Source organism: Leucopleurus acutus, assembly GCF_964270905.1.
Source record: "Leucopleurus acutus genome assembly, chromosome: 20".
Lineage (NCBI taxonomy): Eukaryota > Metazoa > Chordata > Mammalia > Artiodactyla > Delphinidae > Leucopleurus > Leucopleurus acutus.
In genome coordinates, this window is record NC_139162.1 from 5,685,216 (window position 1) to 5,710,245 (window position 25,030).

At 43.5% G+C, this 25,030-nt stretch overlaps 1 protein-coding gene across 1 annotated transcript in view; it reads right to left on the reverse strand.

The window, feature by feature from the left end:
• CDH13 (cadherin 13) overlaps positions 1–25,030 on the reverse strand; it is a 1,019,214-nt gene that overhangs the window by 549,374 nt on the left and 444,810 nt on the right. The window contains exon 4 of the mRNA XM_082862470.1: positions 12,346–12,462. Coding sequence (XP_082718596.1) covers positions 12,346–12,462 — 117 coding nt within the window. The remainder of the gene's footprint in view (positions 1–12,345; positions 12,463–25,030) is intronic.

The window sequence follows — 25,030 nt, forward strand, 5'->3', positions numbered from 1 at the left end:
CAAGAAACAGTGCCCTGCTCAGGTAGAAAGGAGACAACACAAATGAGGCCGTTTTTAATGCTGGAGGAACCACAGGTAGAACTAGAGGCTTCAGGAGTGTTCTTTCACATTCCCAAGAATGTATGGAATGCATATATCCAATTAGCTGTATTTTTCAATCCTCAACAGGGCTGAGGATATATTGCCCCAGATGACAGCTGCACAGCATAAGAAGAAAGATGTTCTAGACCTAGGGGTTGTGGGATGGGTGGGGAGGGGAAGCTGGTGGTGCCAGAAGGAAGCAGAGCTGAAGTAGAAATGGACAAAAAACTTACTAGAACAGGGACACAGTGGACTTAAGCCTATCCCATGTAGGAGAGGGTCAACTTGCTGTTTTCCTGAAATATGCTGTTGGACCAGCTTTGACTGTTTGTGTACAGTTTGAAGTTTCATGTAAGGTAACCATTGTTAATATATATAATATATGTATACACATATATACACAAATATATGCCTAATACATATATATTCAGGCAAAGATTTATAAATAGTGATGGTCACAGCAATATGATTTACAGCTGGGAGCTAGTGGAGGGAAACAACTGAATGCCATCCTTTGGGGATAGCATAAGAGGTTTTTAACCATTTTTGTGTCATGGACTCCTCTGGCAGTTGGTAAATCATGTGGCATCCTTCTCAGAAAAATATTCTAGGAGCAAAAAATTTTAAAAATTGGATTACAAAGGGAACTGATCTATCCATGGACCCCTTCGAGGCCTGTAGAGCCCACATTAAGAACCCCTGGAACTCAAGGATGGCTGACCAGTAGCAGGCCATACCACACAGCCTTTCCACATGACGCTGAAGAAAGACATCTGAGGACTGAAAGATGTTTCTGAGACACCGGTGGTTTAAAAAAATCACTGAGTACCAGATGGTCATGTGTGGATAGTGTATGTTTAGGATACAGCTTCTCCAAGTGTAGGCCCCAGAACCGGGAGGGTCAGCAGAACCCGGGCGCTGCTTAGAACGGGGACTCTCAGGCGCTACTCCAGACTTACGGAGACCAAACGTTGGGGATGAGGCCAGGAATTTGTGTTTTCACAAATCTCTATGTACTTCAAAGACTGAGAGGCACTGTCCTGGGATGTCAACAGTGGTTTTCTCAAGTAGGGCAACTGGGGAGATTTTTCTACTGTTAAATAAGTGTTTTTTCTTTAAAGTTTTTACACGAACATCTATTATTCTTATAATAAGGGGAAAAAGTTACTAAAAAATGGATAAGACAGATTTATTCTATGGTACGATAGGAATGATTTCCAGACGCAAGGAACAAAATGAAAGCACCACTTGTAAGGAATTTCAAGTTGTCAAATAAATAACCTAAACATTGAGCAACACAGAGCCTGTGAATTGTGTATATTAATGCACGGCCAAACATCAGCATTCGAAGAAGAAATTACTAAGAAATGTATTTGGAATGAACCTGAGGCTAGAAGGCCAACAGTGAACACAGTTGTTATGCATTTCTGAGCTGCCAGGAAAAAAAAGAAAAGATTTTAAATCCGCGGCAAAGAAGGACTAAACTAAAATCCCTAGGCATGGATCAGGCAGGATTTGTGTTCAAACTGGGGAAGACACAGGGAAGGGATTTCTGAGGACCTGCTGTTTCCTCAAGCCTGTTGCTGGTGCAAAATGAATCCATTCTCTGAAAGAAAGATCTTCCTTCCAGTCTGCATGTCCACCTCTATGTAACATGCAGGTACATCTGTTTCCTCTGGGAGAGCTGATCTCTTATTTCAAAGAAGGGCAGCACAGCAGCCTCACTCAAGTTGAAACTTTGTTGAGGGGGACAAAATAGTTGCTTTACTTTCACAAAAGGTCTACCGACCCATAGCTATACCCAACATCCAGGTGGCTTTCCTCAGCACGCTACGGAGTTGCTGTGAGGCAAGGACAACTTCTGTCTCATTCCATTTTTCTGAGTCACAGGTTTGGGTCATGCATGGGTCCTAGCTTCCCTAGCTATTCCCAGAATAGTTGTCCTTGCCTCACAGCCATATTCAGTTATTCTAAGCTCTGCAGACACACCAGCCTCTCTCTTGCCTCTAGACATTGGATCATGCTTTTCCCACTGCCTGGAAGATTCTCTTTCTTTCCACCTCCTTGCCTACTGGTACACAACAGTCAGGAATCCTCTTGGGAATTACTCCTTCTGTCTTCTTAACATCTCCACGCTCCACAGCTCTCTATCACGGTGCTTATCTGCCTGTTTACAGGTCTGTGTCTCCCCTGGAATGGATGTTCTTTGAGGGGGAATCTATGGGCAGTAGCCAGTGCAATGCCAGGCACATAGTTGTTTGATAAATATTTCTGAATGAATGAATAAGTGATGAATGAATGAATCAGTGAGGCCCAATTTTTCAGTATAGGAAGAATATCTCCCTGCCCAAGAGGCCTTAACTGAGGCTTTTCTTCATGTCATGATCCAAATCACCCAAGACAAGAGGAAACACCCACAGATGGGAATGTTCAAACTTGCAACAAAGGGTCTTGTATCCACCAGCTCCCCCACTGCTGCTTACAGAGGCAGGCCAAGCCCAGGTGCCTGGAAGGCACTGTGCCCAGGGACCCAGCTCCACAGTGAAGTCTCTCCCCTGTAACTCCATTTGGAAGTGAGGGTGAGTTTCAAGCTAGCAAAGGAAATAAATGTGGGTTTTTCACTCATCCCTCGCCCTCTGCAGAAAACCATCTATTGTCCTGTTTCTGTCTCCATCCATTTCTGCCTCGATCTTCTGCCCAGCTGGAACTGGAGGTCTGACCACAAAAGGTCCAATCCATTCCCCATGGCGCCCCAGGCCCTGCTCCTTCTCAGCCCTTGTTGACTGAGTCAGCTGTAGTCTTAGGGCTGAGAAAAACGAGCAGTGATATCTCTAAATTACACCAAAGTTGGCCTTTTCTGCTTTCACTCTGTTCCTTGTGGCTCCCTTTGAACAGGGCTGTCAGCAGAGATACTGACAAAAAACATGTGGTCTGAAGGGAGAAAGTAGCTTTCTTTACAGCAAAGAGAGCCGTTTTCTGCTTGTCAACACGTGGTCTACTCTTTAAGCTGAGACATGACCTCTGGCCTCGACTCAGTGTGCAAACACACACATCAAATAAACATTTGTGCGGTTAACCCTCATTTCTCCACACTTCACAGAGAATTTTATCTCTACCTTTCTCATTTTCCAGGTAGAATTGGGACAACTGTCACAGAATTTGTCAGCCTCGGGAAACTGACTCAGGGAATTTTTGTGCAAAGGAGGAGAGGCGTGGAGGAGCTCAAAGAGCACAGGCTCAATGCTGCGTCTACTCTGCACTGGCTGTGGGACCTTACACAAGTTACTTCGTGCACTTCAAGGAGCAAAGCTGTCCAGAAACGACCCTGGTGCTCACTCTGGACAAGCAACAAGCTAAAGCCTGGGATGGGTGGCTAATTGGGTAAGCCACTTCCCCAACTGGAGGTTCCACTCGAGCACTACTCCACATGGGGTCAGTGTATCCTGACCCTATCCAGGGTCACATTCTACGGGCCCAAGGTCACTGGTATGCTGGAGCCAGCTCCTACTGCTTCGTGAAAGCCAAGTGTTAAATATTCAAGAATTTTGCAAGTTGGCAGCTTGTAATTTGCCACTGCGGAGGTATTTACACCAGAGAGAGCATCAAACACTACAAATCAGGGCTCCCCTTGTCCCCAGGAGCCAGTTTACTAGTATACCACTGCCCCAGGCATGTGGCTTTGGACATCTGGAATCTCGGATGACTCCTATAAACCTGGGTACCTGCACTCAGGCTGCCAGATACCCTCAGAAGTCTGATTACCTGTCCACTGGCCAGCTAAGAAGGGAGAACCATGGGAGCAGAGTGTGTTCTCTGGCAAACCTATCCAGTGTGCTCAGCTGTCTGCACAGGCCCTAGCACCTCTCTCTGCAGGATGCTGGGGAATGGGGAGCAGTGCTTCTCATCTTTGGCTGACCCCTGGCTCGTATGTGTCCTTTCCTCTGCCTCCAAACAGCCTATTCCTTAACCCATGCCATGTGCTATTTTGAAATCCATCCAGAACCCTAGTACATGGCAGATGGCAATGCTGCAGGAACTCAACTTACATGACGCAGTCTGTACCACAAGTAGACTACAAGTCTTGCACAGTGCTTGGCCTCAGTTTCCTCAATGGTACAACAGGGACATAAGATTGGTTGCTGAGGGTACGTGTGGTTTCTGCATGTGAGCGTGCTATGCAAACAGCAAAGACCCACGGAAACTAAACATTCGCGTATGTTACGGTGCAGAAATCATTGAAGAGTCCTAGGGTTCAGTACTGCCACTCTTTTACCTGTGTTACCTTGGGCAATTTACTTAACTTCTCTCAATTTCGACTTCCCCACCTGAGAAATGGGTGTAGTACCTTATAGGGTTGTTATAAGACCTGCACAGCACAACAACGAGAGCCATGTTTGGCTTAGATCCTGATACTCATTTGATGTGGAAGACTCTAGTTGAATTTGAAAATTCCTCAATTCTCCCACTTCTAGGGTGCTAACTCAAGCTGAAATGCCAGCTCCTTTAACGTTCTCAAATAATTAAACATAAATTCGGTCTGAGGCCAATAGTACAAAACAATAAAGCCCTAGGAAACTTTCACATTGAGAACTGCAGGGTGATAAACTCAGGGCTAAAAATATTGCTTCCTCTATAGGCTAAGATGCCTTTATTCGCTGGATGTATATCATGGAGGGCATTTTTGCATATATATGTATTTGGCAAAGAACCAAAACAACTCAATTATGTTTTATCATTAATTAAACTTTGCAGAAAGAGGGCAACACTTGCTAATGGTGAATATAAGCTTTCATTAGACTTAGTCAAAATAAGTTAGAATTAACTCTGCTCAGTTGTGAATAGAAGTTTTGAGTTTTTTATTTGAGTAGATTTAAAATGTCATTGCATGTATAAGCAAATGCATAAATAGAGTCACTGTCTTTTCTCACTCTTTCTGCCTCTTTTTATTTTTTATCTCTCTCCCCTCCTCCCTTTTAACCCCCCCATCTCTCTCTCCCTCCCCCCTCCCCCTTTACACACACACACACACACACACACACACACACACACACACACACACACACTATCCATCAGCATCAAATCTATCACAATCTGCTAAGGATGCTTATATGACCTGACATAATGGTTGACTGCCAAGCAATTTATCTGGTAGCCTCACTGCCACTGTGGAAAATTAAAATTTGCTGGAAACATCCAGACTGATCATATCATGGTCTGTTAATTCCTTTTTAACAACAAACCAGCTATGGTCACTTAAATTAGTAACTGGTGAATACCTTAGCCAACCAGCCATAGACCTGGTTAGAATTCAAGTCAAAGAATGTTTAAGTCCCTACTCTGTGTTAGGCACTGTACTGGGTCACTCACTACCCTTGGTAAATTACAGTTAATGGGAAGAAAAATACAAAAGAAACTATATTGCTGCTCAAAATATGTTGTGTCATCTAAGAGGTATAAACAAATGTGTAAAGGAGATCAAACAAAAATTCCATGGAGGAGACCGACTGCTGTATTTAAAACAGATAACCAACAAGAACCTACTGTACGGCACAGGGAACGCTGCTCAATATTTTGTAATAACGTCAATGGGAAAAGATTTGAAAAAGAATAGATACATGTATATGTATAACTGAATCAGTTTGCTATACACCTGAAACTAACACAACATTGTTAATCAACTATGCTCCAATATAAAATAAAAATTTTTTTAAATATAGGCTTAAATATAGCCCAGCATTGCCCAATAGAAATCTAACACGAGCCATATAACTAAGTTAAAATTTTCTGGTAGCTACATTAAAAAAAGTTAAAAAAAAAACCCCAAAAAACATGAGATTAATTTTAATCATTGCAATATATCCAAAATAATTTTATTGCAACATGACATCTACATGAGGATTATTAATGAGATACATTCCATTAAAATCCTAACTTACATCTCAATTTGGACATTATATTTTCAACAAAAATATTTAATCTGTATTTAGATTAAAATTTACAAGATAGATTCAATATCTTGTAATAACCTATAATGGAAAATAATCTGAAAAATATATATAGATGTATAACTGAATCACTTGGCTGTTCCCCTGAAACTAACTATATTGTAAATCAACTATACTTCAATTAAAAAAAATTTACAGTTGAAAAGTCAGATTCACATGCAAGTTGTTCCAGTAACTGGATCAAGCAGTAGTTTTTAAGTTTAAATTAAAATCAGTTAAAATTTAATAAAGTGCAAAAATCCAGTTCCTCAATCTCACTCGCTACATTCCAAGAGCTCAACAGCCACACGCGGTTAGAGGCTGCCATGCTGGACAGAGTAGACGTGGAACTTTCTTCAGCGATGCAAATGTGCCATTGGATGTACAACCTTAGAATGTAAATGGGGTGGCCCTATGGAGTGGGGATGAAGAGGGCGTGTCCCAGAAAGAGGGAAGAGTTCAAAGTCATGGAAATATGAAATGCATATGTACAACTAGGGTTGCTGAATGTAGAAATAAATTCTGCTGGTCATCTCACCAAGAAAATGTTGAGCACTAAGCTTCTGGACATCTTAGATCACCTATATTCAAATTTCTCTCCTATACAACAACCAATGGTAACTTTTAGTCACTGAATAAAACTGCTACTTGTTTGAAAATGGGGAAATGAAACAGATATAAATTTTTGAGAAGAGACATGTAGTTAGACTTGAATAAAAGGTGTGAAAAAATGGATTTTAAAAGGCTGATGATGATTATATAAAATAAATCAGGCAACAGAATGGAGCAAGGTACCCTAAGTCTACATATCAGTAGAAAGGTGAGATGGAGTAGTGCTCGATGGGGATGCATTTAGTATCAGCTTTCTGGTCCAGCTTCTGGGGATGCAGCTTGGCACCCATGGGATCGCAAAGTGTTGCAAAGGACTATTAAATGGAGTAAAACAAATTTAATCCCAAGGCCATAAGACTCCTTAGCACCTGTTGGAATAGGTGGGCGTAAAGGGGAGATACAGAGTTCCTGGATGTGGGGAGACCTCTAACCATGGTATACATCCAGAACCCTGAGAAATATTTAGGACCTGCCATAAATTGTCCTCAGGTGTGACTTACATTCATGACACAATCAAAGCAGAGTCCTGGTTGAGTGGTTTTCATGATTTGGTCTAATGATCTATGTTGATTCCCTTTACAAAGCGTACATGGTCCCATTACATATTTCTTCCATCCTGGGTTAAATATGTCCTTCTAAAGGCTCATTCTACCAATTTATAGGGGATATAAAAAAAGGAATTTCAGTAAAATGTACTTTCATTGGTTTTGATGAAAAGGGTTTGTGATGAAAATAGAATCTCTAACAAGCACTTCATAAATGACTTGTCTTTCAAACTTAATATAAAACAGAATAAAATACATCTCCAAAAGACCTTGCTGCCTCACAGATTTCAAGTCCCCTGCTCTCAATCAACTCAAAAATCTCTATAGACGCAATCAAATATTTATCAGTGAAAATTGGTAAAACTGATAAATTATTTATGGCCCAAATTTTGAAATAGTCATACATTGAAGGGGGAGGAAGAAAAAAAAAAGGTTATGTTGGGAACTACACATTTCTCTCCAGGGCACATACTCCCAGATCCTCCCTGCTGTCTAGAATTCAAAAATGGGAAGGAAATCACAGGTCTGAGGAAATGTGTTCACAGCTGGGTGTTCTACCATTTTTTCAGAAACACTGAGAGATATGATGGAAAACCAGCCCCCAAATTCTAATAATTTAGCTACTTACCAACTAATTAATTATTTTGCAGATAGACAAAATACGTGTATGTCAAAACTTTGCCTAATACCTAGAGCTGCCTGCGTAGCTTTTTAGTGAATATGCAATTCTACGTGGCATGGCCTTCAACTGTGAGAAACCTCCCACGGGGGCGAAATTGCCGCAGCACCTTGCTTTTGATATCGTTACTCTCTAGTATATGGGTCTTCATTCTTTAAAGAAATTCAGATTGTGATAAAATATGACAAAAAAGAAAATAAAGAGACAAATACTTGGTCTCCATTCACCATCCTGAATTGTAAGACAAAGTACTTTCGTGCCAACATGCCAGCTCTTCTGCCTTTTATAATAATTTTATACTTAAACTTAATTTTTCCCAACATTGTATTATGAAATTTCCAAACACGTAGGAAAGTTGAAAGAAGTTCACAGTGATCAACTGTGCTCATCACCTAGATTCCATCATTAACATTTTGCTCTACTTGCTTTGTCATATATCTATCCATTGATCCACCCCTCTAACCATCTTATTTCTTGGCACATTTCAAGGTATTAAACTTAGTTTTAATGATATTTTAAAAAAGTAATTTTCAGCAAGGACATTTCACTCCATGCAAGAGAATTCTCAGGTTGCACTCCGTAGCCCTGAGCCTACTGGTTAAGAGTGCAGACTGTGACATCTCAAAGAGGTGGCACAAAGCGTGCCTCTGCAGTTAAGTGTGTGATTTCGGACAGGTTACACCGTCCCTCTGAGTCTCATTACCCTCATTCGGCACCTTGGAAGATGGTCCTCGTGGGGTTGTTATTATGAAAATTCAACATAATAGGTGAAAAGTGCTTACACTTTATTGTGACAAATAAAGAATTTGTGATGATTTTTTTCTACTCTTCTCTAATCCTGTGAGATCAAGGCCTCTGTTTCCTTTGCCATTAAATCAGCAGCCCCTTGCACAGTGCCTTGTAAATAGCAGAGGCTGCATATATACTTATTGATATGAATTGGGTTAAATTTCAGAGGTTTTCCCTCCTGGGATGAAACAAGTACTTATTATTGGAGAGAGGCAAGTGCAGTGGCTTCAAAGGCACGAGGCATAAGAAAGTTAGTTGAGGAAACGAGTTGGCAGCAGGAGATGAGACAAAGAGAAAAAATCTGGCCTGCAAAGCAACAGTGTTTATATCAAGTTTAGTGACAGAGCAGAATTCATCAGTACCCAGTCCCAGTCCCTTGCACCTCACCTTTTCAGTGCACACCAGCCACCATGATGCCTAAAGGCTCTCCCGCAAGCCTCAGAAGGCCATTGTGCCGGTGCACAGAACACAGGGCATGATGGATGTGCTGGGGAGTTTAGACTTCTGGGAGCAGCCCTCAACCAGACGGATAGGGATGGTATATAAATACCCCAGCTCCCTCCTCCGTGGACAGGATAACCCTGAGAGTGTGCCTTACAACATTTTCTAGCCTTTCTCCGTGGGATTACAAACCAGTCACCCACAGTGGTAAACAGGCCTCTCAACTGGCTGCTTCCCCTTTCCTGCGTCACTCCTTCACTCCCTTACCAGTATTACTGGTATAGAAATTACCTACATTTGAATTCTTGTCTCAGGGAACCCAAAGTAAGACAACTGTCTTTATGCCCACAGAATCTCTTCTTCAAATGACATTCTACACTGAAATCTGATATGTAATATTTATAAGATTAGAGCTGCCTGACTCGTAGAGTTTGGGTGGATGGGAGTGGTGACGTGTGGAGGCCAAAGCCCTGCCTCCTGGGTCTCTTTTCCCTTCTCCCAGCCTCCCCAGCACTCAGTGAAGACTCCTATATCTTCTCACAGCTCGACAGAGCCTTGCTTGTCAGCTACAGGCAGAGTTGATTAGGATATGATATAAGATATAAATAGAAGAATAAGAGGAATAAATAAAAACAGGCAGAGACAAAGAGGGAAATATGTTCCTTCAAAGGCCTAAGAAGCATGGACAAACACATAATTCTTGCAAGGCAGTGCAGTTATTCTGTAAAAGCCATCGGGAGGTTTGGGAGGCTTTCACACCATTATGATGTTAGTACACTACTGCACTTAGAAAAGCTGTTGTTCGTAGAGAACCCAGGTTGAAACCCAGGGTTGAACCCAGGTGGGCAGTACATAGGGGCTAAGGAGACAGAAATCTTCAGCTTGAAAAACAAATTGTGTTCTGAGGCTGTAACAAGTAAGAAACCATGCAGAAGAATGTCCTTAGTTAGCTGCATACTTATTGATCCATTATGTATCTCAAGGAAAGAGCCTTGTGAAAACTCTCTAAATATACTGAGGGAGGACAAATGTATGGGGCTGGAGGAAGCTTTAGGATGACCACATAACTTACTGTCCAAAGCTGGACAAGTTTAAGGGGAAAGGTGGTGCTCATAATAATTATGGCAGGACAACAAAATTTCCAGGCAAGTGAGATGTGATAATTCACCCTTGTTGTAAACTAATTAATAGAATTGAAATTCCGATACTGAAAGTACTATAGTTTAGTGGTAGGCAGGGGAGGAGAAAGTATTTTAGCTCAGACCTCCTTAAACCTGAGTGTGCATCAGAATCACCTGGGATCTCTTAAAAATGCTGGTGCTTGGTCTTCACCCCCTGACCAACTGAGTCAATTTCTGAGGGTGGAGACTGGCATCTGTAACTGCCCCAGGTGATTCTGATGCACAGCGAGGGCTGAAAACACCAAGCGTACATGAAGGAGACCTGCAGAACAAGGGTGCAACTTGTCCCTCAAGCTGTCTGGGGGCAGAGTCTTGCAGACTTGAGGACTCTGGCCCCTTGGCGAGTGCTATCCTTGGCTTCAGGGAAACCTACACAAAGGCCATGACAGAGGCGAGGGCTGTCCAAAGGGCCAGGGCACATCAGCTGTATCACTGTCCTCTCAGAAGAGCTCTGCTTCCTTTTGCATCATATCCTGGAAATCTGGCAAGATTTTGCATCTTTGGTACAGTGATAGTTTAAAATCATAAATATGGTTATTATCAGGATATCAGATTATGAATGTTTCTAATTTCCAATAGAAATAGATTTCTAATAGTCCAAGTCACACTAACCTCTTGCCCGGGTCACTATAAAACCTTCCTTCTTGGCTGTTTCTGTGTGTCCACTCCTCCCTACCACTCTGCTCCCACAGATTGTTCCCTACAAGGCAGCCAGAGGGACCTTTCAAAAGGTCCAGACACACACACACACACACCTGGGAGACTTTCCAGTGGTTTCTGGCTGCACGATGAAAATCCTATTCATCACTATGGTCTCCAAGACCCACATGACAGGCCAACTTCTCTGACTTCAACTCTTATCACTCTTTTCCTTGTTCACTACATTGCAGCCAACCGGGCATTCTGCTAGTCAAATCCACCTCATTCTTTCGCACCTCCAGGCTTTGGCACACGCAGTTGCCTCTGCCAAGTCTATGGTTTTCCCGACCTCCCCTTGGCTATCCCTTTCTCATTCTTCCCGCACCCACTCAAACGTCAGGGACACGACCCAGCTGCTCCCGGTCATTTGTGCCGAGATTCCCTCCTCCCTCTTCACCCTGGTCCTGCCATTTACTCTTCTTCACATCACCCCGTGTCTATTACTCACAGCATTTGTTATCCTCTGCAGTTTTCTCATTTATTTACTCATTGAAAAAATCTATCTCCCCACTAGAACACAAGCTCTATAACAATAGGGGCTTGGATGCTTGTTCACACCTCCACTAAACCCATCTCAATCTTGCAGTCTGGCATATAACAGGTGCTCCTTATGGATGCAATGAATAGATAAACAATCCAATAGCACCAGCCATTCAGATCATCCACTCAACTAACCACCATTGCTCAGATCCCGAGATCATTGAAAAATATGAACTGGTGAAAATTCAATTCTCCATGTCGGCTTTCCTATGGGGAGAGGATGTGCTGACCAGGCAACATCAGTATTTCTGCCTATTTAACAGTGACTATTTCTTCCTGGAAAAGTTGTTTCTCTGATTCATGTGGCAGTGCTTTCTGGATCTGGTTAGTATGGTTTAGTTCCTTTGAGCTAGTTTTGCTTTTAGAGAGCTGACCCAATGGTGCTCCTGGACCTACACATTTGAAAACTAGGATCTAAATAAAAGGACACATATCATCATCCTGGTATACTAAGGGGACTGAACTGGCGGACGGCCTGGGCATCATCTACAAAAGCGGTGAGTCTATTTCTTAACCAAAGACATCTTCATGTCACAACTCTTACATCATTATCTACCATGTAGATCTCAAAATCATGACAAAGGTGTTGTTGTGTTTTTTGGTTTTTGTTTTTTGTAAATTCCCTTTTTCATGACCTTTGACATTCTTTTCTTGGCAAAAAAGTTTGGCCTCTTACCACAGAGGATCTGAGGCCAATTCCTGCTGGTCGCCAAGCCAGTCGGAGTCAGCTTGTCTCGTGTATGCTCATCTCACAATAAAAGCACGCTTTAGCGGTTTTCTTTTGTCTGACTTACCTTGCCAACATCTCTTGGGAAAGGTTGTCTCTGATTCTCCGGAATTAAAATGGGAGATACCACAATGGACCTCTTTTGTCTTGGGACAGGAGAAGTTCTTTCAAATTTAAATATATCCTAAAAGAGAAAAAACAAATCAATTGACTAAAATCCCCCACGGAGAAGATGTATCAGTCTGCTCTGAGATATGGCTCCTTTGTTGTGAAAGCATACAGCTGTTTGGACATTGTTAATTTTATTCTATCAAACCTCATTAGCGTTAGCAAGTACATCATTAGAATTATACTAAAGCTGACATTGTGATTCACAATGACTATCATTAAGCTGTTTAATCCCATCTTCTGAATCATTCTATTCACAATGTCAGTCTTGATTTATACATCCTTCCATGCTTGTGTATTCCCATTCTTAATCTGTCAAGTGAGGAGATTACTTGGCTGGTCACTAACCCACAGAACTCGCTGGGTACAAGTGTGACTCTCCTCACGGCCAAATGCAAGGTCCTCACAATCACAAATGAATAGGGATGAGGGGTAATCACAGCATTCCAAACACAATGTTCCACAATGTCAGGCATTATGGAGACTCTTAGTCAATGTTCTGTCAAAGTCTGTTTGCTATTATTAGTGGGTCCACTACTGGAACTCACTCCCCCTGCAGTATGTCCCAAACTGCAATCATTGGAACAACACTGTGAGAATTTCTGTCTCATTTGTAATTCACCTTTTTAATTGAATAAATGGATGCAAAAAGGGAAACTTTGTGTCATTATTTTAAATATAGTACCAGTATGGCTTCTCATAAAAAGTATGAAAACGTAAAAATAAACAATGAGATCAATGATGTTATTAAATTTGAGCTGGACTTAGGTGGGTGGAAAGTTTCCTCTTTTTGAAAGGGAGATAAGAAAAGGCTAGAGGGGTGTTAAAGGGTTGTTAGCACTGAGCTGAGACCTTCTCCTTGACCCAATCAGAGGACTTAGAGAGAATTAAAAATGGGATATCATTTTCAATATATAAACCAATCATATTCAATACCACACACTAAGATTACCTGAGGTACCACCAAAAGCAAGCATCTCAAACTCTGGACAATAAGTTCCTATGAAAATCATGTGGCAAATTATATTTAAACAACATCACTGACCCATGCTCCATAAAAGTGTATGCATGTACATGTATATATGTTATATGATAGTGATATGGCTTTATACGTATATGATAGTTTTATTTTTATTATTTTAAAAAATATCTACTTATTTATCTGGCTGCAGCGGGTCTTAGTTGTGGCACATGGGATCTTTAGTTGTGGCATGAGGCATCTTTAGCTGCAGCATGCGGGATTCAGTTCCCTGACCTGGGATCGAACCCAGACCCCCTGCACTGGGAGCGCAGAGTCTTAACAACTGGACCACCAGGGAAGTCCCAATATATAATAATTTTAAAGGAAACTCTATATAAGAAAAGTCAAGTAGGAAACAAGACCAGAGAAGGCTATGAAAATGTATATAGTCTTTCTCTTGATTTTGGTCAGATTGTAAACTGATGTTATTCTTGTGGAAAGTAATCAGGCAGTATTTATTTCTCAAGAATCTTACAAGTGTACATATCCCTTCATTCTGTAATCTCACTCCTAGGAATACATCCAAATGCTAAATTCAAAGGAGGAAAAAACTGAAAGCAGGAAGATGTTTAGTGAGACACTATTTATAAAGGGCAAAAATGGCAAACCACCTGAATGTTCAATTGCAGGAGAAGGTTAAATTTGGGTCCATCAGCAGGAGACACTCTTAGGCGGTCACCAATAAGGCAGTTGTAAAGACCACGTTCTAACCACTATGATCATCATTTGACTGCTTCCACAATCACAACCACAAACTATTATAATAACAACAAGTTATTAAACATGTGTTGGGCCATGTGCTATGCACTCTACATGTGTCTTTGCTAATATTTGCAATAAACTTCTCAAGTACATCCTAGCCGTCCTTGCCAATGCAAGGCCTGCCAATGCAAGAGACATGGGTTCGAGCCCTGGTCCGGGAAGATCCCACATGCCACAGAGCAACTAAGCTTGTGTGCCACAACTACTGAAGCCTGTGTGCCTAGAGCCCGTGCTCCACAACAAGAGAAGCCACCACAATGAGAAGCCCGTGGACCGCAACGAAGAGTAGCCCCCGCTCGCCGCAACTAGATAAAGTCTGCACAGCAACGGAGACGCAACATAGCCAAAAATAAATAAATAAAATAAATTAAAAAAAAAAACACCAACCAACACACCAACCAAATAAATTAATAAATAACCCAACCCCAACCATGTAGAAAACAGCAGAGAAAGAAAGAGAGAATGGGACAGTGAGAAGACAATGAAAAACAGAGTGGATTACATCCATAAAACACTGATGTATAACATCTGTAAAGAGGCTTATTAGGGAATATGAAAAGAACAGAAAACATGTAAAATACGTGCAATATACGAATCTTATTTACAATAAAAAAATCTTGAAGCTTGTATGAAGGAAAGTCTAGGAAAGCACTTTGAAAACATTTAAAGTCCTATGCAAATGTAAGGGACTGGTGATTCTATTCTATAATAAGAGCAAAAGTAGGTTTCCATTCATTACGACGATATGTGTGAAAACGTATGTAAAGTAATGAAAAGCATACTCACTGTCAGTAACAAACATTCCATTGTTTGCAGTACAGAACTTATTTGTGTTTGCAAGCCTGTGAATGGGTGACAGGTGACCAGAGTGGTAAGGTTCCTGAGTCCCCATTTCTACCTCTGGCGTCCTCCCAGCTTACCAGCTACTGAAGCCCACACTGCCAATCCATTTCCTTCCCCCTCATAGCCCAGCAGCTTGGTAATAAGGACACCTGTGTAAACTCCCTGGCTCTAAAGTACCTTCGAAGAGAAGCAGGAGGCTCTGAGTCTCAGGATAGGAAACAGCATCTGGAAAGGAGGGGGTGGAGGTAGAGTGACCAATTGTAGAGAGGCCTCCGTATGCACAGGACTCTGAGCCCACCATGGTGGGCAGGACTGGGGCATCCTTTTTCTTCCAACTCAACTTTTTTTGTGTTACAATGGCAGGGACCTCAACAAAAAATTGGTCCATGACCATGATTCTATGTCTGCGGCTCCACTTCTGTCTTTGTGATTTATGTGTGTCTCTATTAACTACGTGTTTGTGGACAGATGTCTACGTTTGGTCAGGTCTGTGGTAATGAGTCTGTCTGTGTGCTCTGAAGCCAAGTTCTTTTCTGTGACTGGGGCCATCGAGGAGCCATAGCATCTAATTTGATTGACAAATACCATATGCACATCTAGGCACGTGTGTGTGTGTTTGTATCTGTCAATCTATAATGTGAAGCCTTTGGATGTAACAGGATGTGGCCGTAACCTCAAAGAAAGACAAGAGGGAAGCAGTGAGGTTTAAAAGTATGTGACTAATTCAAGAGATGTTTACAGAAGAAGAGACAGAGGTGTGGGAAAGAACAGAGCATCAGGCTAAAGGAGAGGCTGTGTTAGGACTCCCTGTCTTCTGGTGTTGCCATTAGCAAGTGAGAAGTAAAACACTGCCTGCTGTATCAGTAAATAAAGGATCTAGCCAGCATGTTACAGCTGCCTGGACGGTGCAGCCCAAGGAAACTCAGGATGAGAAAACACAGGATGCTGGCCCCAGATAGCTGAGGTGCATATCAAAGGAATGATTTCAGTGAACCCAGACTCTTGCATCTTCCCATACATAGAAAAGTGCTAAATTCCTTAACTTGAGATATCTAGTTTTCTTTTATTAACAGTAACCTTTTGTTCCAACTACCTGGTGTTGTTGAAAAACCTCCTCTATATCCTGGCTTCCCCCCCTTCCTCTTCTGAATAGTTTTCTCAGTCTGTATCTGAGATGCTGTCTCTGGGCTTGAAGTCCTAAGAATGTTCACCATATAAAACATAACTTTCAACTTTTAAGTTGTGCATCTTTTTTTTTCAGCCGACACAAGATAGTGGGTAAATAGGAAAAAGGCAGTTCTGGGCACAGATGATGGGTGTTGTGACTTTGAGGGCAGCCAACATAGTTTTCTAGAGGGTGTATAAGTAGCTGCATTCGGGAGGGAGAGATGAATGGGGACAAGAAGTGTCACTCACGTACAAGAGCAGCTAGATGTGAAGGAGGAGCTGACACCATCCAGGTCATGTGGAGGGAAAAGGGAGGAACTCAATCATCCGATGAGTTTCTAAAAGGCCAGCAAAGGCCACAGAAAGGTTAGGTGGCAAAAGGAGGAAAACCAAAAGGACAAAGAGATGAGGATTTCAAAAAGGAGAGAGTGCACGGCCATATCACACAACTCAGGCGTCCCCTCCAACAGGCTGAACACTATGAGGAGGCTGTCGGGCTGACGATGAACAGGTAATGGAGGACTTTAGGAAGACAACTTTAAGAGTGTGTTAGGGTCCAGGGTCAGAGGAACCAAAGAGAAGTGAGGGCTTTGGTGAGGAAGGAAAGAAGCTGGAAGAAGTTGGAAGTTTGTCAGCTCAAGGGGAGACCAGGAAGGGTGCTGGGCTGCGAGGCGGGGGTCAGAGGCAGGCAGCCATAGTGTTGGGTGAATGAAGACACAGAAGGGAGGTGACCCCAGAGGGAGACGGATGGCTGAAGGCGGTGGGAAGGGAGCGGATCAACGGCACGACCAGCCCCAGAGAGGACAGGGAGGGCTTTAAGGGGAATTTCTCGTTTGTAAATGACGATAACTCTCCTGTGCTCTTGGTTATCAGAATGAAATGAGAAATGGCACTTGAAGGTGGTCTGCACTCTCCAAAGAACAGCACAAAAGTGAAGGATGGTCTTATTCAGACCAGGACAGCGGATGTGAGGAAATGAAGACAAGCCACTCGGTGCCTTTTAGGAGTGAGTAATTCAGCTGTGGGTGGCCTGATGCCAGATCTTAAACAGACACTTGCAGACACGCAGCCACCTCCAGATTTCTAGACTACTAGACACATGCACACTGACATCAAAGTCCTCTCTCACCAAACACAAACACTCATGCACTCGTGCACGTGTACACACTCAGAATCCATTTGATAGGGTCACACACATACACTGACACACACACACACACTCATTAACAGATGCACATGCAACAGACACACATCACATGCCTAGACCCAAGGACACACACAACACAGCTTCCCCCTGCAAACCAACACAGTTCCCTCAGCCACAAGAACACACACACAGACACGAGGAATGCAGAGGAAAGTGCACGACTAGTCATGCGCCTTCAGTCGGTGACCAATGATCCATCCACGTCTTTGAGCCTGGAAAAGCCAGAGGCTTGCAGGAGCCTCATCCAATCTTGCTTCAGTCAAAGGGCAGAACTCTGTCCTCTGGCAGACTCACTCATGCGGCATTTTACTACAGGGAATTGTCACCCTTACATAAATATCTCTCGTCTCCCATGGGCTGACTGGGGCCTGTGTCTTTCTGTCGAAGGGTGTTGGGGTTTACAATCTCATTTGCTTTCCTCCCTGATTCTCAATCTCAGGAGAAATTGGCAGTGCATTAAAAGCAAGTTTCATGCTACATCACACAGTCCCAAAGAACACTTTGGAAATAATGAGGAGGCCCCTGCAACTGTGAGGGACAGGGGAGGGGCTGGGGGTGGGAGGGGAGGATGGGGGCCAAGGGAAGGAGGAAGCAGAAAGGATGAAGAACGTGACAAGGAGAGAAAGAGTGGATTTATTTTCATTCATTCATTTCTTCAGAAACTATCTGTGGATCCCTTCCTTCCTGCCAGGAGTAATTCTCGGCATCTGGGAGAGTGCAGTGCCCTCATGCAGCTCACATTCTAGATGGAGGAGACAGACAGTGAACACGGTCCAGGAGAACAGATAGGCAGGGAGGCCTCATTGTGCACAGAGGAGGGGAGGCCGGGACGGGCCCACTGGGAAGGCGGCCTTGGAGGATGAAGCAAGGAAGGCACCCTGTGGCAGGACAAGGCACCGGCAGCAGCAGGAACAGACCCCGGCAAGGGTGCGCTGCAGGGAGGCCCGGCCTGGAAGAGCGGGGGAGACAGTCCAGGGAGCTGGTAAAGGGAACTCAGATCCTGCGTGGCCAGCCACATAGACTGCAGAGAGCACTTGGGCTTTTACTCTGCGTGAGATGTGAGTCATGGGAAGGTGTTTTGTTTGTTTCTTTTTGTGGGCGGGTTTTAAGCTGAAGAATGACATGAACCCACTTACAATTACATATATATCTACACACACATATTTCATGTTGGCTGCCGTGTGACGAACAGATTTTCAGGGTTAAAGTAAAGAAATGTTTATCTGTTGGGTTTCTTTTTTCCAACCCTGTCTTCACAGAGCACTGAGATTCCTCCTAAAATGCAAATCTGAGCTTTCGATCTGGGGAAAAGGAGAGTTGGGGGGTCAACTTTCCCTGGTTGGAGTCCCTCTATCCTCCTTCCTTCCCACAGTATTTTTAATGTATTATCTAGGTACAGTTTAAGTACCGTTACATTTACCCATTTTAAGGGGGCAATGCAACGATTATCAGGAAGTTTACAGAGTTGTGTGATCATCACCACAAACTAATTTTAGAACATTTCCATCAGCCTCCAAAGAAACCTCATGCCCATATGCTCACTCCCCTGTTCTAAGCCCCAGCCGCCGGCAACCATCAATCTACTTCCTGTCTGTACACATCTGCCTTCTCCAGACATGTCATAAAAGGGAATCACAGTGTGTTTTCACAGTATTTTCATGGACTCTGCCTCCACTTCATAGTTGATTTGAAGATCATGAAGCAGAAAGGGATACAGTTAGTGGTAAGGGGTGTGTAAGGCCAGCCCCCCGCCTCCAGGTGCGACCATGCTCGGGGGCACCCAGAGTCCCAACTGGCCCCAGGCTGGCCGAGAGCCCTGCTGTAATCGCAGTCCGTGTCTCCTCTGTTCACCTCTTCCCACTGCCCCCTCCTGCTGCCCTCATCTCTGTGTGGATGCAGACACCCCTTCCCTTCTCCACAAAGATCTCTGAGTCGCAAGGTTTGTTCCCAGGGAAACCACCTAGGACACCGTCAAGGCAAGAGCTGTCCAGGGTAGAGACGAACTGGGCTGGTGTCCCAGAAGTGAAGAGGAACAGAAAGGTTTCGGCCCAGACCGGTGTTCTACAGCTGGGACCGCTCTGCATGTTTTGGCTGTCACTGCTGCCTCCCTCCACGTCCAGCTGAGGGCTGAAAAGTCTTCCAAGAGCCACTCCAAGAAAGTAGTGAGATTTGAGAGGAATAGCCCTGCTCTCTTCACAGTGAACCCAAGGCCAGACAGCAGCTCGGACCTGTCTTGCTACCTGGCAGAGGGCCCTCATGAGCCAACACCCAAAGGGGCAGGAAGTGGCCAGAGAACTCATATGTGCCCGCCCTAGCTCATGCCTCTGCATTAGGTAATAAATGCGAGAGAAAAAGAGCAACAATTTTATAAAGAAGCCATAAGCCACTGCCTTTGTTCTCTCTCCAACTTCGTAACTTTTGGGAAAAATTATGTGCTAAGAGAAGTTATTTTAACAGGGAAAAGCATCGTAGATGCTGGCAGCATCCCTCTGGCTGAAGCAGGGAGTGCAGGGAGGGCAGTGCCACCTGAGACTTTTCAGCCTGGCCTAACTGTGGACAGTCTTGTAGATCATGTTGGGAAGGTCTGATGTGCTTCCCAGGCAGCGGGGAGCCTTTACCGGTTTCGTGAAAAGGTATGATGCTTTGGGTTTGAATTCCATGTCTGGTTGAAAGATCATGAGAATTATTCCTTTGATGAGTTTGAAGCCTGGGTTCTGGACTCAAGTCTGAAGGTCACAGCCTATTCCTTTCTTATCTTTCTAGTCCTAAAATATACTTGGCATTGTGGCCCTGGACTCACTGAGTCTGCCAAAGGAAACACTGCTATTTAGGGAGTAGCTATTATGTGCCAGGCACTGTGCTAGGCACACTGTGACATTATCTCATTTAATACATCCAACAACTCACAGGTAGAACCACCATGCCTGTTTTCCTGAGGTTCAAAGATATAAGAGACTTATCCGAAGTCACTTAGCTCTTAAGTGAGAGATGGGAACGCAGGCCTCTGTGACCCCAGTGCCCCCTGATCCAAGCAGGATGCTACTCACCTCCCCAGGGCTGTGCGTGGAGAGAGCTCCTTACTCAAGTATAACTGGAGAATCACAACTCTAACTTTTGCAGAGGATACGTAGTAAATGTCAATCAGCCTCCGGCTAGAGGGAGCGGCTATACCTTTACTGCAGGGGGACAGTTTAATTGTCTGTAAATTTCTGCAAATGAATGGAGCAGCAGAAATCAATCTCCAATTTATCCCATTCTTGCAGCTGATCTCAATGTGCTGAAAGGTGCTGGGAGGAGGGTTCTGTGCTACTCAGTTCGCATTTCATATGCAATCAAATGCACCATTCAGCGTTGCTGTACCTGGGGTGAGATTTAAAGTTTGCTTTATTACCTTCTGGGGCTGAAGTTTGCCTACTTAAAGGAAGAAACAGTCCACAAATACCAAACCTTCAGTGGCAAATTTAGGAAGTCGGAGGGCCAATATAGTAAGTTTGCATCATTTCCAGCTATCTATTTTCCCAATATTCTGGAGGCCAAATGTCAGCTGAGCTGAGTCATCTGTCACAGGTTTACAGGACAGAGTTATGCTGACAATAAAATGGGGCGATATGGAAATTGTCCATTAGTATGGAAATGTGTATTGTGGAGCTAATTTTAAAGCTGGGGTGGGGTGGGGAGATGATGGCTGGTGGACTCCTAGGGTGCGGCGAAGCCAATCTACTATAGTAAATTATGCCACACCTGCTTTTCAAGGCCTGCTGGCACATAGCTGGGAGAAATGGGTGCAGACCACTGTTCCCGAGAGTCCCCAGGCACCATGGTTTTCCAGAAGTGACCACCAGTGACATCAGAAATGATTTCTCCAGTAATGAGTCACTATCAGGGGCTTTGGGGATGTCTGATCCCAAAACAAGAAACCTCAGAGTGACTGACAGTCCATAGCAGAGCATCTGAATGATTAGCACCAAAGAAGTAATAAATTCCCAATAAAAATAAACGTGACAGTCATTTCTGTTAAGTATGTTTAGGGTGGAAAAGAAATGGCTTTGGCCAAAGTAATCAACAGAGAAAAGAAAGTTTTACCAGAGGAGTTTGCAATTTGAGTGATGACTCCAGAAGTTCTCTGTCCAGCAGCCAAATAGATCTTTTGAAACATTCTCCTTCCTCTCATTAATGCCGTTATTTGCTTCCCCTTGTGAAAGGATGAAGCCGCCAATGTTACCAAGGCCAGCGAGGGCCAGCAGGCTTGGCTCCCAATGGCGCTCCGACTTCAGGAGCCCTTACTGTCCTCCTGGGCTGTGCTTCTGCAGCACGAGCCTCCTCGGCACCCTCAGGTCGCAAATGCTGGCTTCAGGGCTTTCCACCTACTGTTGTTCCTCATCATTCCTCCCTTCTTGTGCCTGGTTGACCCCCCGGATGCATCCGTGTACTCCCAGCTCAAGCACCCCTTCTAGACTCCTTCAGTTCTTCTTTTGCTGGGGGGGGGGGGGGTTGCCTGCAGCCTGCTCGTTACATCCAGAGCTCTTATTCAGCTTCTGATTAATCACACATCCATTCAGTGTTTATCAATGTCTGCCTTCCGCACAGGCTACCAGCTCCATGAGGCCAGGCAATACGTCTTCCTGGTTTGCCGCTGTGTCCCCTGGTTCCCAGTACAAGGCCAGGCACATAGCAGGTGTCTAAAAAGTATTTTTTAAATACTATTAGATAAAAAAATTATTAAATGAATATAGGGTTGTTGTAGAATTCGGATAATCCAGGTAATGGGCTTAGCATAGTGCCTGGTTCAGGGTATCTGCTCCACAGTTATGTCTGATAAGTACATGAATAAGATGCCTATGATTCCATGTTGATTTCCTCCTCAAGCCAAAAATAGCCTCTGTAACAAGACAATCACCACACACTGTTTGGATTCTTTGGCCCTTCAGTGTTTTGTGAAGTCACTGAGTCTATAGAAATTTTTTAGAAAATTCACCCCTTGGACTGCCCGGCAGAAGACCATAGCTTTCTGGAAGAAATGACAACTGAGCTGAGACCTGAAGGCCAAGCGGGGTTCATCCAGGGATACGAGGAGGAGAGAGAGTTCCTGGCCAGGGACCCGCAAGTGAAAGGGCACAGAGGCAGAACATGGCCAAAGACCAGAAGGGCTGAAGCAGACGGCAGGGCTCCAGAAGCTTTGGGAAAAGCTGGAAGGGGAGGAGAGGGCAGGCCTCTTCCATTCTCATGGGACTGTTCTGAATCCTGAGGACCATGAGAAGCCCCTGAATGGTTTTAAGCAAAAGTCTGGGATCTGACCTTGTCTTTGACCTTGCCCTGTCAGAGCTGAGGGGCCACCCCTGCAGAACACATTTTCTTAAATAAACTTTCCTTCATGATATTTGTTATCCTTACTTGAAAAGTTGGACTTAAAAATAAAACACAAGTAAAACACCCTCCCCCCGCCCACACATATTCTACCACTTACTCTAAAACATCAATTTCCCCATGTTAGAACTGCTAGCTGAAAAATAAATAAATAAAAGCAAACGCTTTGGATGAAAATTTGCCAAATCACACTTCCAAGACGGAATTGCCTTCGAAATATTTCATGAATCTAGCAGGAGCAGTAACAACACAAATCAGAACTTGCTGGTTTCAAAAGAGGTGAAAAATGTTTTAAACATATTTACATTCTTTAGTTAGAGGTCCATTCAACCACGTGTGACGGTGATGGGAATATAATGGAGACAATTTTCCTTTATCTGCCCTGGCATTGATAAAATATTCATGTTAAAGAGCTACTTCTGAACACCTGGAGGCATCTTGCAGAGTGTTACAGATGGGCTTATTTTTCTAACACACATATGTAGTCCGGCCTCAACAGCTGTATTCATCTCAGTATGTATTCAGTATGCGTGAGCACGTAGCCCAGATCCCAAGCTTTCTGGTTGGCATGAGCTCATAAATGTGTGATTGGCCTTCAAAGAAAGTGCCTGTTAGAAAACCCCCATGTGGGAAAACAATGCTTTGCAATTCAGTGCGTACGTATTGGGTGTTCGTCAAATGCTTTTCCAGTGCAAGTTTCACAATTAATGATAGTGACTATCCTGTGGGTACCTCAAACACAACATGTCTTAAACCAAATTGAGTCCTGTCCTTCCACCCACTCTTGCCCAAACCCATACGGCTTCTGGCTTCCCTTTTCTCAGCTGTTGAAGGGCTAGACGCTTATTTCCTATGGATGGTTTACTTCGTTTCCGCCATACCACACTCCCAAGTGGTTGCCAACTCCTACAGATTCCACCCAGGGGATTTTCCCTGGAATATACCCCTTCCTTCTCTAGAACCATGTTCCCTGACATGTTGTCTACTCTCCTGTAGCTCACCTGCAGGTTCTTCATGACTCATTGTTCCTTTTTATATAGGAGCCCCCTGGATAGTAGAATCACAACCAGGACCTCAACACTCTTAGTCTGGGCTTCCCGGAAGCAGACACTGAGATAAGAATTTGGGGGCAAATAGTATTTTAATATATTTTCTGAAGTTTCTATAATGAACCTATTCTATTTACAATCAGTACAAAAAAAAAAAAAGAATTCATTTACTCACAACCCTGTATCAGACCAACAGAAATACTATTCTAAATATATACTATATAGAATAGTATTTCTGTTGGTCTGATACAGGGTTGTGAGTAAATTAATTCTTCCTTCCTGGTTTTAATATACTTTTTGCTCAAGTTGAAATTGGTCTGGATAATTTTGTATCTTGTGTTTTGAACCTAATGATAAATAGCAAGTTTTCTTCTCGCCCATGTTGCAAATTTTGTAAACATCATTTGGTAGCTGCGCAATACATCATGTGGATGCATCAGCCCGTATTTAACCATTCCCCTGATGTTATGCCCATATGTTTAGGTTCTTCCAATTCTGTTATTAAAATGCAAATAAAATATCATTGTATGCAAAGTTTTCTTTGCTTACTTGTTTTTCTCTAAACAGGATTCCTTAGAATGGACAAGCAAAAATGGGATTACTAGGTCAAAGCTGATGAACGTTGTAAAGGACCCATCCCATGTTGCCAAACCCCCAATCACCACTGGAAACAGATTTGATCTTGCCATGGCTGAGCATCCCCAAGTGGTTCCAACACACCTCTCTGGACGCAACTCCTACAGCTCCAACCATACTGCTTTTGCCCAAACTTGCCAGGCTCTCTGGTGACTTTACACCTTCATTGTCCTGTGTTCCTCTAACCTGGCTCTTCTCTTCTCACTCACCTGTAGCCCTGTCTGCCTGACTGATAACACACAGAAACACACACATACACCACCCCACAACAGGCGCCTATTATATACTATGCGTGTCATCCTCCAGTTCAGGGTACATAGTTGTTACTGGATAGTCTCTGTTAACTCTGGCTTTCTTCTGCCAGGTCGCACTAGTATGCAAATGCATGCTTTAACTTTTAAACTTTAATAAAAAGGTTATTTAATAACTATCTATTTGCTTAATGAATGCCATCAAATAGCAGATGGCAAGCTGGTAGTATCTCTTTTCTTCTTTTTCCAAAGTTTTTGAGTTTTCCATTCCGTAAGGCAACTTC